At 40.4% G+C, this 21,217-nt stretch overlaps 1 protein-coding gene across 1 annotated transcript in view; it reads right to left on the bottom strand.

Moving 5' to 3' along the window:
* ank1b (ankyrin 1, erythrocytic b) overlaps positions 1 to 21,217 on the bottom strand; it is a 174,607-nt gene that overhangs the window by 71,550 nt on the left and 81,840 nt on the right. The window contains exons 4-7 of the mRNA XM_063209998.1: positions 20,800 to 20,898; positions 19,196 to 19,294; positions 17,741 to 17,839; positions 1 to 39 (exon numbers count right to left, since the gene is read on the bottom strand). The exon at positions 1 to 39 is cut by the window's left edge and continues 147 nt beyond it. Of these exons, the coding sequence (XP_063066068.1) occupies positions 1 to 39; positions 17,741 to 17,839; positions 19,196 to 19,294; positions 20,800 to 20,898 (336 nt within the window). The remainder of the gene's footprint in view (positions 40 to 17,740; positions 17,840 to 19,195; positions 19,295 to 20,799; positions 20,899 to 21,217) is intronic.

Below are 21,217 nucleotides of genomic sequence, written 5' to 3'. Positions count from 1 at the left end.
GCCTTGCTGTAGAGCCACCGCCAGAGGCGTGAAACCATCCTGAGGAAGAGAAGAGACAATACAGAGAAACAAAACATCGTCAGAAGAGGTATAGGATTGGTAACTGGACTTCTTTTTTGGGCCACCATGTTCCCATGACCATGCTGCAAAGCCACCGCCAGAGGCGTGAAATCATCCTGAGGAAGAGAAGAGACAATACAGAAAAACAAAACATCGGCAGAAAACTGGTTTAGATAGGTGGCTGGACTTCTTTTTGGGGCCACCATGTTCTCATGCCCGCCAGAGGCGTGAAACCATCCTGAGGAACAGAAGAAACCAAACAGAGAAACAAAACATCACTGGGAAAGGTTTAGATAGGTAACCGGGCTTCTGTTTGCGGCCACCATGTTCCTATGGTCATGCTGCTGCCAGAGGCATGAACCCATCCTGAGGAAGAGAAGAAACTATACAGAAAAACAAAACATTGTCAGAAGTAATTCCTGGGTTGCACTTTATGTCACTTCTGTATTTTCTGAATGTGCAGACCTTAAGTGGTGGGCTACTGGAGCTGCTGGAGCCCATTGAAAACACTGGCTGTTTCTCGAAGCCCAGCATGCTTGCCTTGGTAGTCCCACAGCCTTGACGTTTTTTAAAGACCTTCTAAATTCCACACTAACTGAAAGATGCAACTGTTTAAGTCTTGCTTGCTGGTTGTCTGTACTCAATTTTGTTGTGTTTAATTCTGTTTAATGTTATGTAGCTGTGGTTGTCTTGTCTCTTGTGGTTTTATTGTGTAACATTTTAAGCTGCCTTGAGTTGAGAAGAGTTGGTCTAACTCATTTGGACTTCCTGGTTAAATAAAGGATATATATATATACAAGTCATACACTCGCAAGATGAGGCTCAAAGCCTCACAAGTATCTCAAACAATTATGAATGGAACATACTTGAAAGTGTTGAAGTGGATGTCACAGCAGTTTCGTTTTGGCCACTAAACACTTGTTTTTAACTGGCTTTAAACTGTAAACACGATCGGTTGGCTGTATTGCTGTCATGGGGGATGTTTGAAAAGCATAACAAAATTACTAAGACGTGGATATCAATAGCGCCCAAATTTTCCGTAGCTAAAAGCTGTGAAAGGCAACACAAACGCAGTGTGCACAAACAGCGACTAAGTTGTGTTGAGTTATTTGAAGCTATTCACATCTCGGAAACAACAATATATCATATATTGTGCTTAATCATGTGTCTTTCCACACCTGTAATAGAAATAAAGCCTAGAGCAAGCGTGGAGACGTGAAGGATTCTGGGTATTTTGTCACAGCAAGGATGCATCAAGTGTAGCCTTGGAAAATGCTACAAATCAAGACAGTGGCACTTGATGCATTTTTGTTTTTCAGAATAGTACAAGTTCATATAACTTTATTTTAATTGCCTTAAATATTAATATTGCAGATTATTAAATGCTTGCAGCATGTCAAGTCAAGTCAAGTCAAGTAGGTTTTATTGTCAATTTCTTTACATGCACTGGTCATACAAAGAATTTGAAATTACATTTGCATGTGCATGTTTTCACTATTTAGACTATTCACTACTTAGAATTTTCCAATAAAAGGCTGTCATGAATGGCTGTTCCTACTTTCCAGAGTCTTTCCTTATGCTAGAAGTGGTGGGAGATCATGTTATAATAACTCACACCTATACACCTGTGTATCAAAAGCCACAAAATTAGCATTTTCATACTTAAATTCTACATTTAGACCTTTTGGGAGTGTGAATTAGAATTAGAATCAATGGCCAAACAAAAGTAACTGCATTCCCAACATTTTATATAGTGTTTCATATAGTATTTTACTTTTCTAAAATAATACTGCAGGTCTCACATGTCTTATGATGATTTCTTTAAATGTGTCAGGCTCTTGAGTTTGGTAAATTGGACACTATGTTGATGTAAAGGTTTTAATGCAGAGGCATATTGGAATGCCTGAGGCAATAGCCTTCACATTCATATGAATGGAGGGAGTCTAATGCCTGGTAATGTGTGGGCAGTTGAGGACAATTGGGCAGGGTACTCCTGTAAAAGCTGGATAACAATTGTGTTGGTGTGAAATAAATGAAAGGTGTGATAATGACCACATGAATCAATCTTAGGAGCTGTTTCAACGTAGCAGGATATTTTCAAATGTGGATATATTTTTCTCCTGGTTACATTGGTTTTGACCTTCCGTTTCCACGTAGCAGATTTTTAGAATCACAATATAAAAAGAAGGCTTAAAAAATATCCTAGTTAGGGGGCTAAAACTAATTTGCTAAAATGGAGTATTCATTTTTATCCACATGTTGCGTTTACACCTAAACATGAGAAAAGAATAGCAGGCTTTAAAAATAGCAGGCTATGTGGAAACAGCACTTTAGTGTGTCATAGCCACCAAGCATTGTTACTGAATGAATATTTGAACTATATATGTAATGTATAAATGTGAGTGCAAATTAGCTTCACTAGCAGTGAAAAGCAGGAATAGAATAAAGCAGTACTGAATATACAATACTGGTGGTGGTATTGTCTACAGGGCAGATAACCAATGATATCTCTTCACCTATGCCGTTTTCCCGAAGATCACCTCTAGATTTTGTTCATATGATAAACCTTGCACACACGTCTGCACACCTTTCGTTCATATGAGCAACTGTGTCTAATATTTACATAAAATAAGCATGGAAAAATACACTTGTGCACGGATGACCACGCACCCACATGGGTTCCCTGCGGAAAGCATATTCCAGCCATTATGCCCGTAGTGTATATCCGCTAGAAAGAAAGTGCATCAAACAAGGTTGCCAGATGAGGAGACAGACAGATTTAAGAGTGCTGCAGAGAGGTTAATCTCTAATCAGGAACTCATGTGAGTAGCCAGTCAGTCTACCATGAGAAAAACACACAATAAAGCATTAGAGCATTACTAATGGACAACATCAGTGTTCCAAATGCTAGCCTGGCTACAGTGCATTTAAGAGTGCTTCAAAGAAGGTTCATTTCTTATTAGGAACACCTGTGAGTAACAAACCACGCTAATGCCACGAGAGCAACTCAAACCAATCAGGGAGCAATCAAGTAAACAAAAACTAGTCCAGCAAATTTAGGAGCAGCATGGTAAACTTATATGAAAATAGATGACAATGTGGGAGAGGCATACACAAGTTCTTATTAATCAATAAGAGAATTATGACAGGAGAAAATCAGTGTACCACATGTGGAAATGCCTTTCAATTCCTTAAGGACAGAAATTAGAAACCACACTGGTTGAAGCTTTAGCCTTGTGCTGTGGAGTTTTAATCAGTATTCAATGGGCTTTATTGTGAAGTAATGAGGGTAGTGACTTCACCTGTAGCATCTAAGCAATGAAATTGTCCCAGTCTTCCTTAAATCAGGTCAGAATTGAAGAGTTTCATTTCAAAATGGTGTATATCCATTTTGGAACATTTTGGGGAATTGACATTTTGTATTGGACATTCCATTGCATTGCATTGCGAGATGTATTTTATATAGGTTGAAAAAGTGTGTTCTCAAAATATTTAAATGGGAAGAATTCACGCATAGATGATAAGACTTCTGAACAGCAATTTCCAATAATAACAACGAAACGAAACTCTTTCAGTTGTAGGCATTAACAACACCACCCTGTTGAATGGCAATCTGTACTGTGTGTTGAATTCCAATTGCTCTTCACCTTTACAGCCATTATCGTTCTCTGCATTCTGTGGCCACAACGACTCTCAATCCCATTCACAGCAGATTGTCGAGTAACAAGGGGAGTGGTCAGCAGCTCTACCTCTAGTGGCCCAGGAATAAAGCTCCTGGATCCATATCACCAGGTCAAAACTTCAAAAGACTGGGCAGAGAAGGAAAACTGTCTCAATCTGCAAACAGTACTCCTGTTGGTAACAACACAGCTCCTTTCACTTGATGAACGAGAATCTTCATAGCGATCCATCCCAACGTGATATGTCCATGAAGGAGATTAAAGAAGAAGACTTTGACGATTTTCTCAGAGAGTATGTGTGTAGAGAAGAAAAGAAGACAACGGACACGGAAAAGAAGACAACGGATACATCATTCTGTAAAAAGGAAACTCTGGAGGTGAAAATAGAACAAGAGTCATACAGCATGGAGTATGGCAATGGAGATGTGACCTTTACAGGTAAGCTTCATAGGATTAAAACAATATTTAGAAAGTATAAATGACATATTGTACAATGTGTTACACCCCTAACATTTCTGCAGATTCGGAAGTGTTTAATTTTTGACAAAATGTAGTAGCCTGTGTTCTTACATAACAGTTTCAATCCATTGTTTATGCAAAACAATTAAAGATACAACCAGGGCTCTAAATTAACTTCTTTCATCACTAGCCCAAATGGCTAGTAGATTGTAATATCACTAGCCAAACACACACTCACAAATGGGTCAAAGTGGCTAGCAAGTTAAGGTAAGCGTACCCATTAAGCCCACCAAAATCTACATTTCTTGTTTTTTCAATCATCTTCACATATATTTTTGTGACATGATTTGTTAAATAGTAAGATTTACCTCTCTTCTCAATGTTTATCACGGAGTTGATGAATATTTCAAAGTACAATATGAAGATTTTTTACGAGAAAAGTGAAAAGTCTGAATGGGCTTAAATGGTACCATTGGTACCATTTAAGCCCACTTGTGTTCCAAATAAGCTCATGTACTTATTTCTCTATCAAAATACCTGGTGAGGTGTGTGAGTTGAGTTTAAACAGTGTAGCCTACATGGCATAAATGGTTTCAGACCAAAATATTATTCCAAAATGTAAGATTTGCTCAAAAAATAATGCATAAAACCTAATTATATATTACAGCATCTCTTACTTCATATACTTCATAAAATTCTTCATCCAAACAGAGAAATTTATTTTTTCTTATTGATTATTGTTAGTTCATTACATTACGCCTTTTTAACCAACAACTTGAGATTGTACACCACTTTTTATGTTCCTCAAAGGCATTTTTGGGTTAGCATGCATGCCAGCTTGCATGCATTTCAATGTGTACCATTTAAGCCCACATAGTACCCATTAAGCCCGCCTATACAAAAAGCTATTTTATGGAAATAATGAGCTCCACAAAACATTTCATGATGCATTTCTTTAAAGATCAATGCCAAACAAACTGGAATATGCTTAGAATTCATACCTAACCACCTTAAGTCTTGTGGTAGAGTAAGATAAAGATGGTGTGTGGTTGTATCAAGAGAATATCGGCGTTTGCTAGCTCATAAAACACATCTTTTCATTTGAAGGGAAATGCTATAATTTAGCAAAACACTGCACATATACATATATAAATCATTACATTTACCTCTTAGTTCACTAAATATGAAAGTATTTTCAAAACATTTCACTTAACCTAGCTGAAATTCTATGATTTCTGACATGTCCCAAAACAGCAAAGTTTTGAGGCGACTTCTTGTCAGTAGTCCTGAGACAGGATTCACTTGGACGGGGATAACTCAACGATAAAAAATGTGATTTGTTTGCAATAAAAAACATTTTGTCAGTTACTAAACCCTTTAATTGGATAGGGTGAAGAACAACAAAATCCACCTTTTCCCTTTCTTTAAATTGACCTCAAAGTTGAAAGTGGGCTTAAAGGGTACATGGGCTTAATGGGTACGCTTACCTTATTCTATATTCTATAGTCTATTGTACCAGCCAAACTAAAATTTCACCAGCATTTGGCCGGTTGCCCGGTGTTAATTGAGATCCCTGAATACTACCATTAATGTCTGAAAATATCCCCACAAAAGTGAGCACACTCCTATGTTAAAACCACATATAGAGGATCATGATCTGTATCAGCAGTCACAGTAGGGTGACCACTCGTCTCGCGTAGCGCATGCATGTACAGTGTTGGAAGCCTGGATGAGGGGTTAGGGATACATCACTATGAATATATATAGTAGAGTAGAGTATCATTTATTGACGCCTATACAGTATATATGGTGATATGAAAGCCAAATGTTGGGGGGTGTTGGTGGCGCATGAGTTTGCGCGCACGCCAGGGTCTGTCCCACATTGTCCCTCAGACATATTAGCAGGTGGTCACCCTAGTCAGAGTACATGTTGACACCAAAGACTTATTTTCAGCTTTGAGCAGGCCGGTATAGTAAGAGTGCTGGCCCAAATGCTCAACTCTTTTTTCAAGAAAAAGCCAGCATCTTCCATATAGGGATGTTAATTCACTTTCGTGAAACATCAACACTAAAGACTACCCCAGTATAAAGGGAATTATTTTAATATTTTGTCTTCTAGTTTTCAGTGAATAAAACAAGAATCACACATTTTATGAAGTTACTCACCCAAGTGCCATTTTTGAATTTTATCTGTTTTCAGATGGACGCCAGTCAAGTTATACAACTGATAAGCCGTACCAGTGCAACACATGTGGAAAAGCCTTTAAAACAAGTGGAACTCTATCACTGCACCAGAGGATACACACGTGGGAGAGGCCATTTGAGTGCACACTGTGTGGAAAGGCCTTTACACAGAAAATTAGTTTAATCAATCATCAGAGAATTCATACCGGCGAAAAGCCTTACATATGTTCTACATGTGGAAAGGGCTTTACAGTGAAATGCAGTCTCACTGCCCATCAGAGACGCCATACTGGTGAAAAACCTTATCAGTGTACTACATGTGGAATGGCATTTGGCCAGAGCAATGATTTTAAGGCTCACCAGAGAATCCATACTGGAGAAAAGCCTTACGTGTGTACTACATGTGGAATGGCATTTGCCCATAGCAAGCATTTAAAGAACCACCAGAGAATCCATACTGGAGAAAAGCCTTACATGTGTTCTACATGTGGTAAGGCATTTCGCCAGACTGCTCATTTAAAGAGTCACCAGACAATCCACACTGGAGAAAGACCTTACCACTGTACTACATGTGGAAAGAATTTTGCTCATCCCAGCCAGTTAAAGAAGCACCAGAGAATCCATATTGGACAAAAGCCTTGAAAGTGTTCTTCTGTGTATGAACAACAGACCTAAAAATATCCCCACTACACACAAGTAATACCCGTGCTGAAGACCTACAATGGAAGGGAAGTGGACTATACATGTAGATGTATTTGTACAAATACAGCATCTCGGGAAACAACACAGAATCCTGGAGGTAACAGTAATGTAGAAATCCTCCAAAGATGGTGCAGAATAGACATGAAAAGTGCATTTGCTTGGAAGAATGAAAAACGTTTGAAATAAAACAAATATTCTAATTGATGTCGTCTCTATTCACAAATTGTAGGTCTTGCGTTGTATAAATAATTGTATTTTTCCCCATGTTAACATTATTACGACTTCATCCATAACTACGTATGTTCACCTTATTACATGTGCCAAGCTTTCTTTGCTTATTTCAGTTACACAACATTTTCAATAAAATGCCTTTGTCGTGGTAAAATGGATCTTTCAAGTCTTTTGTCATGCTTAGGCCTAGAAAAAATATTGTTTTGGTTCCGGTTGCCGACCGACCCTATCATTTTTTGTGCGACCCAAAAATTTTTTTTTGAGTTTTTGGAATCCTCAAAAAATATATCGATGTTGTGTGGACGGTTGTTCATATAGACAAGACACAACACGTTTATTCATTCCCATAACTCGCCATCTCTCACTTTCTACCTGCCTGCAAGTTACTGAATTTGCATCGCATGACTATCCACATAGGAGCAACACACGCGCGCGCCATAAGGGCCGCCGGCTTGATATTAGAAAACCCCAAATGTCACTGCAGAGTTGCGCACCTACTCGGTGTAGGCTAATTATTATGCTACAACATGCTAATTGGTTGTCGTTGTAGCTCGTAAGTTTTAAACAACTTGCCTCATAGTTCTTGCAGACTAATAGCCTACGATGTAGGATAGTTTGGGAACCTGGCGAAAATGCCTGTCAAATAATAAGTCAGTAGCCTAGCCTTACCTCACCTGACACTGACACAGCCTGACCACCCGCCTCGAAATGCAACACACAGACAACATTATGAGTATCCACGATTTTCGAATGTATTGATATTGTCTCCTCGTGTTAGAAAAGGGCTTCCATTCAGTCGCGCTGCATGTTCGACGAGATGCATAACTCGTTATAACAATACTAAAGTAGCACTGTATCAATACCTTGTAAAATAAGTTAATATGAGAGAAGGGAAATGCTTTGCCCAAGTTTTCCTTCATTCTTTCATTTACCACAAGGCTTGGCTAACCAAGAAGTCCGTTGGCCTGCGCCCGTAATTTTCTCGCTCTCTCTCTCTCTGCTTGTCCCTCCACCATTGCACAGGAGCAGGGCGCCTGTCACTGTCTGACTCTCCGCACCTCCTCCAAATAATGAAATAGAAATGAACGATGATGTCGCCACAATTACGACTGTTCGATGAAGACCTAGGACTAGGCCTACTACAGTTTCCTACAATTATGATTTAATGACAATGACGATGTTGCCCCTCAATCACCCGCCATTAAAACATTCATATCGCCTCAGGTGTCTACATCCTCGCGTTAAACAAAAAAGTGAGTAAATAGAATGTTTGCAAGCCAGAACCTTCATTCCAATGAAAATATGGTCTACAATGGATGATGGAATGGAATCAAAAAAGTAAACGGGACATTGGCATAGGCCTACAGGAGTTAAAATAGCAGTGTCAGTCAACTGACAGCTGGACAAGTTTTGCCAGAAACGGTAGGCTATAACGCATCATATCCTCATTTCGGTGACGGTGAGTATAATTGGCTCATTAATGCTTATTGTAGGCTATTTCATTGTAGCTTTAGCAGGCCTCACTCCACCTTGGCATTGTTCCAACAACGTGTATGACGAAATCTGGCGCATGTGGGGGTTTGGGGGTGTCGGACATAAAAAAAAAAAAAATTGAAAAAAATAAAATAAAAATCCGACCGACCCATGACCAAAGCTGACAACCAACCGGAACCAAACTTTTAATTTTCTTAGGCCTTAGGTGGGGCCGTAGGGATAATGTCTTCCCACAAATATCTACATGCCCGTGGAAAGAAATTTGCCTAGGACCCAGTTTCTCCAAAGCACCATTACCAGAGAGAGTAGAGAGAGAGGTTCCATTGGCCCATTGTTTCCGGTTTCTATTATTGCAAGGGGGAGGGGGGGAATCCCCCTTTAGGCAGACCTAGGCAGACCTAAGGACTGTTCTATTCAATGCTAGGAGTATTATGACACGCCTCTTTAGGCAGACCGGAACCTGGTCATTTTAGGTGCCCATAGCAACCTATTACAATGGCATATCTCTATACTTAAAGAATCTCTGCCATTACTAACCAGTTAGCAACTTAGTAGGTTACCAATGGGAAATTGCATTGCAAACAAGTAAGCTGCTATTGATGCTGTCAAGAAACGCAGCCCTGAACAATGTTGCACTGTGTAATATATTGTTGGTAATTTCGTTACATAATTCATGCTGCCCATTTACACATCTTACCTGTTTCATGAACACTTACAAGCCACCATGACATTTTAAATATTTATTATGACTGGAAAACAGGGGCACAGAATATTGGCTAAATCTGTGAAACTGACATGGACTTCTTGTCCCAAAGATCTGTTTCCATTCGAAGGAATTCTGAGAGATCAGGCTGACATTTGCCTTGTGAAGGTAAAAACAATACATCACACTGACAGGGATAATCAATTCTTTGAAGGTGTAGCTTGTGTGAAACATTTATAGATGTTCATCATCAAAATTGTGCTACGCACTTTACCACCACCATCAGCTTGATGGGAAAGAAAAGAAAGGAAGACCACACATGCATGAAAGAGAGAGAGAGAGAGAGAGAGAGAGAGAGAGAGAGAGAGAGAGAGAGAGAGAGAGAGAGAGAGAAAGAGAGAAATCCGACTGCCATGATGGATTTACTTCTTGACCCTGCAAAGTTTGAACTTCAAGTCATGCCCAATTAAATTTGGCCGAGCTTGATCATCACCTAATTGGCCTCAGTTTTATCACCATCAACCATCACAATCGGCTAATTACGGCTAATTATACAGCCTTAGGCTATAACTAGACAACAGCAAACACAACAGCACATTTTCTTTGGGTGTGGCACACCAATTCAGGTCTCTCCAGTGACTTGTAGATGGTCCTCGGTCACGTGATAAATCATCGGACAGTTTTATTTGTCCCTTGTGGAATCCTATGTGCTTGGACTTTTGTAGTAAAAATGGGATCAACGATCTAAATCCTGCTATTGTAATGGAGTAGGGGCATCCCCTCAAGTTGAACATGGCCAATCTGGAGCAAATTGCTCTTTAGGAGAAACCTATTGACTGTCAGTCAGGTAAGCGCACAATGAACCATTAACGAAAGCACATATTCTAAATCTGCCTAAATCTGTAGCACACACTTTGTAAGAGAGCGCTGTTATTACTAGTGCATGCTACTAGTGCATTATGCCCTCCATTTAACACTGAGCTTGTTTGATACAAAATCTCTGTCCAGTTTAAAGTCAATTTGGACTAGTGATGTGTTTTGGACCAAACATTCCTGTATCCACACTGTTCCCACGATGGTATAAAGACTTTCACATGCGACTGTCAGAAATACAAACAATTGAAAGTTTATCCAGAATGCCCTGTTTTAACAGATTTTACCTTGAGGCACCTGCAAAAAACGCCTGCCTTCTTGGGAAAAGCCCTTTTTGGGAAAAGGTGCCCTCTGCCTATTGAAACCTAAATATCTTAGCTTTCGAATTAAAGAAAAACATGAAATAAGCTGCATTTAAAAGCTAGGGTCCTCGTCTTTCATTAGAATGTGTTCATTCAGTTCTAAAATACCCACATTTTCAACAAAAAGCTCAAATCTTAAGAGCCTGGATGCAGCGTATAATGTTGCTCCAGGCACCAAAGGTAGAATGATTCGAGCAAGCCTAATAAATATGCATAAAGGCCATAAAAGCACCAGACATACAAAGTTTTGCTACAACACCAGACTAGAACCACCAGATTTCACCCTTTTATGCAGTCTCTATTAAAGAGGAAGCTTGTTGTTATCACAATGGTTACGACCATGTCCGAATCTGTTACTCTCGCTAATGTCATAACAATATTGTAATGATGCTGTTAAGCGTTTTCAGCAACCCGAACAGTGAGTAGCATGGCTGGTGATCCCATCTGCTCGAAATAGCTGCAGTTCATAAAAAAGTGTCATCCACCATGGTAATGTCTCTTGACAGAGTACAGAGACACAACTAAACAAAGCAAAAGAGTGTGGTCTGCTAGGCTATTTTTAAACAATGTGTCCAAAATGCCATGGGGCACTCATGGGTTAGTGGTTAAACAATTGTGACTTGTGCTTCACTGATTCGCTTCTTCACACCGTGGGGAAAGTTTACCCAAGAACCACACTTTGTTTGCAGCGAAATTCAAGGTTGCGTGTGATGCATGCAATGCATTTCACGTTCATAACTCGAAAAGCCTGCACCATATCCCAATATCCTCATCCTAACCCTGGCTCATTTGAATAAGAACTGGAATTTAACATTTGTCGTGCCAGTTCACACCATGTGACATGCTACCCAGTTTAGCTTTCCAAATAAATCACTGCTCTGACTCTGGCAGAATATTGCCTGTCAGGCACACCACCCACAGTTGTGTTTAGGGTTAGGGCTGGCATTAGATTTAGGGTCAGTGTTAGGACCAACTATTTGGTAGGGCTTAGAGTTAGAGTTAGGTTCGGGGAGTTATGTTGCTTTAATTGCTGTGAAGGCTTTAGATGGCACGGGCCAAAGCGCTTTCCCATTTTTTTCACCTCTCCTAGTTAGTATATAGTAAAGCAGGGGTCCCCAAACTAAGGCCCGGGGGCCGGATACGGCCCGCCAACCCCATTTGACTGGCCCTCCACCTCTCTGCACCTCACCATTGAAACTGGCCCAAAGAAGCAATCCTCAAAGAAAAAAATAATGATATGATATATCATGATATATAAGAATGAAATATATTTTTTAAAATATTTTATTTTGTTTATCAACAGGCCTTCCTACAGTTTAATTTTCACTAACCTAGTGTGAATCACCAGAAGTTTCTTGTCTTGTAGTTTCTCATCTCACTGTAATATAAACAGGCCTACCATTTCTATTGTATCACTTATAAACTGTCAATCACCATATTTTTCTAACCTTTCCTTGCTATTTTACATGGTTGTTATTAGAAAATAAAATAAATAGCTGTGGTATTTCAAATTGAAAAACATGTGAAGTACTCACTTCTTTTGCAAATCACTTGTAATGATGAACTACAGTATATCACGAAAGTGAATACACCCCTCACAGTTTTTGCAGATTTGTGAGTATATCTTTTCATAGGAAAGCATTACAGAAATTTCACTTTGACACAATGATTAGTGACCTTTTAACAACATATTTAACCGTTTAAATTTCTTGTTCACTCAGAAAAAAACAAAATACAGCCATTAATGTTTGAACATGTACTCACAAAAGTGAGTACACCCCAGATGAAAATCCGGTAGAGAAGGGGCTGTGTTGGCTCGAATCGTCTCGAAATGAAACGAAATGAAAAGGGATGAAAAGGGAGGTCATCAGTGTGCGTTTCAACCTTATTTTGCATTGAACTTTTACATTTTGAGTCTGCATCTGGCTTAAATAGATTGGTGTGAGATTTGAATGCAATCCTATGGAGAATATCATGATCTGCTTCAGTAGTCACAGTGCATTTTGACATGCATGTTTCTTTTAGGTGTATTTCAGATTACCAATGTTGACAGCATCCATGCATCCCCAAACCATGTCAGTCCCACTACCATGCTTGGCTTTTGATAGGATACACTTTTTTTGTAAAACTCACTTGTTTACCACCACACATGCTTGACACCATCTAAAGCAAATTTGTTTATCTTGGTCTCTTCAGATCACACGACATGGTTCCAGTGATCCATATCCTTGGTCTGTTCATCTCTCTTGAGACCAAGATAAGCAAATTTTCCTTAGATGGTGTCAAGCATGTGTGGTGGCAAACAAGTTAGTTTTACCAAAAAAGGTGTATCCTCTCAATAGCCAAGCATGGTAGTGGGACTGACATGGTTTGGGGATGCATGAATGCTGTCAACATTGGCAATCTGAAATACACCTAAAAGAAACATGCATGTCAACATGCACTGTTACTACTGAAGCAGATCATGATATTCTCCATAGGATTACATTCAAATCAAACACCAATCTATTTAAGCCAGATGCAGACTCAAAATGTAAAAGTTCAATGCAAAGAAAGGTTGAAACGCACACTGATGACCTCCCTTTTCATTTCGTTTCATTTTGAGACGATTCGAGCCAACACAGCCCCTTCTCTACCGGATTTTCATCTGGGGTGTACTCACTTTTGTGAGTACATGTTCAAACATTAATGGTGAATGAATGAGTGAACAAGAAATTTAAGTGGTTAAATAAGTTGTTAAAAGGTCACTAATCATTGTGTCAAAGTGAAATTTCTGTAATGCTTTCCTATGAAAAGATATACTCAAAAATCTGCAAAAACTGTGAGGGTGTATTCACTTTTGTGATATACTGTATGCTGTGCTAGAAATTATGGCTTTAACAGTCAGTGGCCTAGTATACAGCCCACATGATTGATCCCGGCCCCCTATCACAGTCAGGAACGATAATGTGGCCCCCAGAGAAAAAGTTTGGGGACCCCTGTGTAAAGCGTTCAGAGTTAAGGGCTAAGGTTATGACTTTGGTGAGGATTAGGGTGGTGCATTGGCGTGCAAGTGTTCAATGGCGGCCGCCTAGTATACCATGATGACACACTCACCATGACACGGATTAGTAAGGGCCTTCCAGGCACGGGACTCACTAGTTCGACGCCCTTTCGTGACTTACCGCTTACGTCATACGACCCTAAACCTAATCCTAACCCTAACCTTAACCCTAAACCTAACCCTAAACCTAACCTTAACCCTAACCTTAAACCTAAACCTAACCCTAACCTTAAATCGCTTGTTTGAAATGTTTGATTGCCATGTGAAGTCACGAGAGGGCGTCAAACTAGTGAGTCCCTTCCAGGCACTGCTGTCAGGAAGAAGCCTCTGGGGGGCAAAAAACCCCACTGGTGAGCAAACAGTGTGTCAGGGACTATCCTCCTGGTTTAGAAGCTGTGTCTGGCAGTCTTCTTGGCAGATGCTTAGATGACATCAGCCTTCTGGCCGTACACTCCATCAGTCCCACTCAGCTGTAGTGAATCAATACTGTATAACCTTAAGTAATAGCACCATTCATTTTGCACTAAGTTGCCTAAGAGAGAAACCATTGAGTAGGAGGAGGCCGTTGGTCTGACCTTACAGCAGAGAGTCAGACGAGGCGCAGAGTCGCAGTCTTGGATCTAATAGGGGAAGTAGCGTGTCAGTGATTTTGTGGCCTCCTGAGCTTTTGCCATGGAGGAAATCGATTCATCAGAACCACTTGAAACAGCGGCTGCTGCTTTTCTGCCACTAGGTCCAAAAAACAAAAAAAAAACACTCAGTGGCCTGTTTAGTGTCCTTGTTGGACAGGAACTGCTGGCCATGAGACAGAGGTCTGTTGAGTGTCCTAAGAGGCCTGGAAGTGTCGTCCATGATGTCTGGTGTCTCTCCGTGTGTCAGTCAGTTAGAGCAGAGACTTACTGGCATCTGCCTTTGGGTCTTTGGCGTCTTCAGAAGCAAACGTCAGAGTGGTGCAAACGCAGCTGATGTTACTAATCTGTGAAGTTGGTACTTAAATGTAAGAAAGGTATATAATCCATCAGAAATAATAATAATTTAATCTGTAGTGGCTGTGGTTGCACCTGACCGCTACTACAAAAAACACAAAATGTTTCTTAGCCTTATTTTGGACGGCTCCTTCCTGACAGCAGTGCCTGGAAGGCCCTTATTAATCCGTGTCATGGTGAGTGTGTCATCATGGTATACTAGGCGGTTGCCATTGAACACTTGCACGCCAATGCACCACCCTAATCCTCACCAAAGTCATAACCCTAACCCTAACTATGAACGCTTTATATAACTAGGAGAGGTTAAGAGAAGGGGAAAGCCCTTTGGCCCCTGCCACATAAAGCCTTCACAGCAACTGAAGCAACATAACTCCCAAAACCTATCCCTAACTCTAAACCCTAAGACAAATACTTGAGCCTAATCTTAACACTAACCCTAAATCTCAAACCTGATTCTAGCTCTCACCCTAACCCTAACTCTTGTTTCATTTTTGAAAATGTGTTACCAGACTATAGCCCCTGCATACTGGTTCTGTTCACTGTATCAGTGTCTGGACAGCGATTTTTATCTGGATAGTTTAAGATGCATAGTCCTTCATCACAATGCAACCATTCTATATCTGGAAAACAACCAAGAGAGCTGGCTCAGAGTAATTTATACACAAACGGCCTGCTGCTTGCTTTATGGATCCAGGGCATTATTCAACAGTCAATAGAGACAATTAGGTCCAGCCATGAAAAGGACGTGCCAAAAAGGGCTGATTCATTTCCCTATTCGACTGCGGCCCCCAAACTGGCTGGCAGAGTTTCCCAGATCGACTCTCTGTATAGATAACAATGCGCAGGATTTGATCTCTCAGACTTAAACAAGCACTGATTCTGTGACACCACTGCTGCAGTCTACAGTAGTCCGCTTCCCAGAATTAGAGATGTCCGATATTAGCTTTTTTGCCGATATCCGATATGCCGATATTGTCCAACTCTCAATTTTCGATTTCGATATCGTCCGATACCGATGCCGATATATGTGGGTTATTTTTCCTCATAACAAATTTTTGGTAACATTTCAAATCTGCTGTTGTGGAACAAAATATGCTTAATTTTATTGTAATGCCCCACTAGATGCATTCTCGAATGCAACAAAGCTTTCCAAATATTAACATCGTCTGTGCAAAATAGAAAAATAATTAAGGAGAAAAGTGCACAGTAATTCAAGCATTATTATATCGGTTTTGATAGGTCAAAAATCCGATACCGATATTGACCGATATTACATTTTATGCTATTATCGGGCCGATAATATCTGTGGGCCGATATTATCGGACATCTCTACCCAGAATGACCAAGGAAAAAGGAGAGAGAGAAATGGAAGAACAAGAAGAGATTCATTGGAGAGGTATGGCTACACAGTCTTACCCCAAGTAGTCAATATCTGACTACCTTCGACCAGACTGCAATTTTTGACGTCTTGGGTATTCCTTCCACGTCACATTTTGACTATGCCCTCAAAGGCGCCCCCTTGTGGCAGCATAACGTCATTGAGGTTAGGTTTAGGAATAGGTTTAGGGTTAGGCCACATAGTCAAAATGTGACGTGGAAGGAATACCCAAGACATCAAAAAATGCAGTCTGGTCCAAGGTAGTCAGAAATTGACTACTTGGGGTGAGACTGCGTTGGGTATGTAGATGCCTATATCAGGGATTATTAACCTTTTTGAGCTCGAGGCTCATTTTTTCCAATGCACAGTGTCCTGGGGGCCATATTACCCATATATATATATATTATATTACAATAGGCTATATATTATGTTATATTGCATTATATTGCCTATTACAATATATTACATCATGTAATACAATATAATGATAATATAATGTAACATAATATATGTATTTTTTCCCACAAGGGATAGTCCTATATTAATTAATGTTAATGTTAATCTAATTTAATCTCACTCATCAAATCTACTCACAGTTTAGCAAGACAGTCATTCACATATTTGAATGCCTCTCTGACAGCTCAAAGTTTGCGTGACAGCTCTTGACTTGCGCTTTGTAATGAATCTGCTGGTCATAAATTCAAGATGCTTTTCTATACAAGTGAAAACGCAACGCGGGAAGAACAGAAGTTCCACATCCTGACGGAAAACTTTCCAGTAGGCCATCAAGCAAAATTCGTAAAAGGACTGTCATGTCGGGGACACTTGGACAAGGATAAGGGATAAATATTCAGAAACTAGAATTGTTTTGAGTAGACTGACCGTTGAACACTAACCGTGAAACCGTGAGGATTTTAGGACAAGACGTGGCCGCCAAATCAGCTGGGAACCGGAACTGGTTGGTAATTTCTCTTTTTCCGAACACCAGTAATAACTAGCCCACTGCAAAGTGTGCTACAATCACAGGCTGTGTTACTTCTTTTTTGTAATGAATCGCCCTCCATCAAACAAAAACAAACAGCGAAGTGTGGTCATTGCGTTATGACAGTGTTGCGTTGGAGGGAAAAGACGCACACTGGTATTTGATAACTAGCGATCCCACGGCCCATCGCTGCCCACTGGTGCGAAATTGAAAGTTGTCTGCGGCCCAGGAGGTTGTGAGCGCGGCCCAACTTTGGCCTATAACATGGCCCATAACATGGCCCATAACATATCCCTGGCCTATAACATGGCCCAAGGAAGAGGAGATGAGCAATACACTGTGATGCAGAATCATGACTGATGGTGGACTCTAAGCTGGATAAGCCATTTGGTAAATGGAGGTGATATTAGCAATATCACGCCCCCTCATCACTACTATCAATATTACTCTTTTTAAATAATTTTATTACAAATGTATCTCTTTTAGTACGAATGTAGCTTTTGTATTATTTGGCAATGCAAAATGTATTTATATTTTGACATTCCAATAAAGCTCTGATGAATTGAATTCAATTGAATTGAAATGGGGGGGTGGTCCTCTTACCTCTGTCGGCAGGCTCTGGTTGGCCCCATTCTCCAGCAGGAACTTGACCACTTCTAGATGATTCTCCTGGGCTGCCATGTACAGTGGACTGAAGCCTTTCTGTTAGGGCAGACAGCCAACAAACACATCAAAGGCATGCTGCACACACATACTGCACAATAAAACACCTATGGTATAAACAAATGAAGCATCTCAAGTAGAGTGGACTGAAAGTGTTCTGTTGTGGTGACCAGCCTACAATCATAGAAATGAATGACAAAAGAATAACTGCAAGGCCTCATTTTCCCCAGATAGAAGGAGTGTGTCTGGTTAGTCCTTTATGGCTGCATTGACTAAATCCAAAGCACTCTCTTCCGAGTCAATGTCATAGGTTTTTTAAATAACTATTTTTGCTGATCAAGTTTTTATTAAATAGCAATCAATACATACAAAACATCATAAAATTGAAAAAAAAAATAAACAAGGACCCTTCCCCACCTAACCCAGACATACTGTATACAAAGCGTAGATGCAATGAATAAGGGGTCCTCACGCATTTAACTAATACCACAAACCCACACAACATGCAATACATACATAAAACAAATGACTGAACAAAACCAAAAAAGGTTTTTAAATAACTCTTACTACTTTGACAGAGAGGAGAGTGCCATAAAATATAAATAAAACAAAGCACAAATATCGAGTATCCCATAAGTCTAGTTCAAAAGGGATTTCAAATACTTTCTAAAATAAATGTCACCCATGCATGCCCATATACTCCATAAGAAGGTTCAAGTTGTTTTTTTTTTCGTGGAAGTAAAATACAAAGTAGATTTTTGTCTGTAATTATGTTGTTTTTCCCTATGGGTCCAGACTTCTGGGACACCCTGCAGTGGTTATACTTATTTACTTAGCAGTCAACATACTGTAATTAAACCTCAAGATTCCAGCCAGCTTTTAATTATTATTAGCTGACGATCACATCAATAACCCGCAGAGTGTAATTACTTCGGCCTTTAATTTTGGCCTTAATATACTTTCTTTATATAAGTCGTTGTGTGCGCCTTATTGATTGAACACATATCAATAACCCAAAACATGTTTAAAAAAACAGCCGTGTCCTGGCATCTCACTTGGGTGTTCACATTGGCTATCATGTCACTAACCCAAAACAACCATATACAGTATACACATAACCAGGGCAGCTGACAGCCTTCGCCAGGCCCATAGCAAAGCCATCCGAAAAGCCCCTCCACTCAATACATTCAATTTCATGAGGACCCAATTCTGCACCCCCACCCTTCTCCCTGACCCCAGGACAACTGACCCCTTTGTCCCCCCCCGTGCTGGCTTCCCTGAACATAACCATGCACGAACAGCCGTCTCCTCTTGGCATCGAACCAGTAACTGGGCATTCAGAACACAACCATGTAGAGTACATGCATGAACAGCCGTCTGGTCCTGGCATCTGACCTGTGATTGGGCGTTGACGTTGGCTCCAAAGCGTGTGAGCTCGGCCACCACCTTCTCCTGGCCTGCCAGTGCGGCGATGTGCAGAGCTGTGTTCCCTTTCTACAAGAGCAGAGGACAACAGAGAAGCCACTTCAGACATTTTGCAAAGGTTTATTGCAACGTTTCAGTCAACTGACTGGGAAACGTTTTGCCCTAATGGTGGTCAGTGAGCACAAATGAGGACAGGCAGAACATTACATGGACCCATATACTTTGAAACCAGTGGCCTAAGAGACTCAGCGAGATAGAGAGAGAGAGAGAGAGAGAGAGAGAGAGAGAGATAGAGAGAGAGAGAGAGAGAGAGAGAGAGAGAGAGAGAGAGAGAGAGAGAGAGAGAGAGGGGGAGAGAGAGAGAGAGAGAGAGAGCATGTATCACTGTCAACGAAGGACAGAGTTTGACTTCTAAAATCCCTTTATTGAACTTCCACTGTAAGTGCTCCAAGTGTCCACTGCATGGGTCAGCAATGCAGAGAGAGAGAGAGAGAGAGAGAGAGAGAGAGAGAGAGAGAGAGGTCTCTACATGGCTGTTCCACAGAGGGATGAGAGGAGAGGAGAGAGAGAGAGAGAGAGAGAGAGATAGAGAGAGTGTGTGTGAGAGAGAGAGAGAGAGAGAGAGAGAGAGAGAGAGAGAGAGAGAGAGAGAGAGAGAGAGAGAGAGAGAGAGAGAGAGAGAGAGAGAGAGAGAGGGAGGGAGGACAAAAGCACACGGATCTGTGCTTAATGAGGCAATGAAGTCCCCGTGAAATGCTGATACAGTGTGTACAAAAAACAAATTACGGTAGCTTCCTGAGGGCCGTGAATGATTGTCTCAGAGTGATGCTACTAGACTGATGGTCTTTTTTATGCTGCATAGTTCTTGCTAGAGGCCTATTATAGTGGAGTTGGGAGTTTTGTGTCCTCTATTTACTGTACAGCTACGTTGCAACACATTACCGTACATTGCACTAAGAGGACACTCTTTAAAAGAGTGACTTACAATGAATTAGGCACAGAAAAGCCAGCCTATAGAGGAATGTGGCACAGGGACAATACAATATGTGACACAACACAGTAAAGAATACAAGTGTAATGTAACGTAGTAACTCTTAAAGAGTTGAAATGAACTTTGATAACTTCATTTGGTCCCACTCACAAATTGTGTTCATTTTCCTCTTGCTCATAGTAATATTTCAGTTAAGTCTACTCAAAACTGTGTAAATATCAACCCCTTAGTGCAGAGCCTATGTTATAACTTTATTGTCACCAAATGTGTAATGGCTGTCTTAATCTGTTACTTAAGGCTCTCTGTAATGTCATAGCAATGTTGTTATGATGTCTGTAAGTATTTTCAGCAAATAGTCAATAGGCCCGCCGGCGACCCCATCTGCAATAAGAGGCTACGAGCATGAACTATTGCAGCAGAGTTTAAATTACACTGTCCACCTGCTGAATTTTACACTGACTTTTGACTCCACCGAGTAATTTTGCTCTCCAGTGCTATAAATACTGTGTAATGTGTATGGATTTCTATATGTTTACTTTAAAATACTGACACCTAACATTTCTTTTACTGTGTATGAGAATACCTTTGTTGTGGTCTCCAGGTCAATGCCATTGTGTAACAACTCCAGCACCATCTTGACGTGACCTTCTTTAGAAGCCAAATGTAAACCATTGAGTCCATTCTGCGGAAAAAAACAGAACAACAACCATAAATTATGAAGCACAGCAGCCAACCTTAAAATATGAACCACAGCACAATCACTCAGAATGTCATCAATCACGTGTCCTCTCTACCCAGTTTCCGAATTCCTGTACCAATATTTGTTTGTACTGAGGATCATGACACATGCACTACGCATGCCTTCAAGATGTATTTTATGAAAACATATTGAACATTAATGACACAAAGATTCAAGCTTCAAATAATCTTTCCAAAGTTGCTACAGTGGTTCATTAACTTATACCTGTAATAGGGTGAAAGCATTGAAAGGCACTAGTGAC

This window comes from Engraulis encrasicolus, chromosome 11 (genome assembly GCF_034702125.1).
Source record: "Engraulis encrasicolus isolate BLACKSEA-1 chromosome 11, IST_EnEncr_1.0, whole genome shotgun sequence".
Taxonomy (NCBI): domain Eukaryota; kingdom Metazoa; phylum Chordata; class Actinopteri; order Clupeiformes; family Engraulidae; genus Engraulis; species Engraulis encrasicolus.
This window is presented reverse-complemented; position numbering and strand designations above follow the sequence as displayed.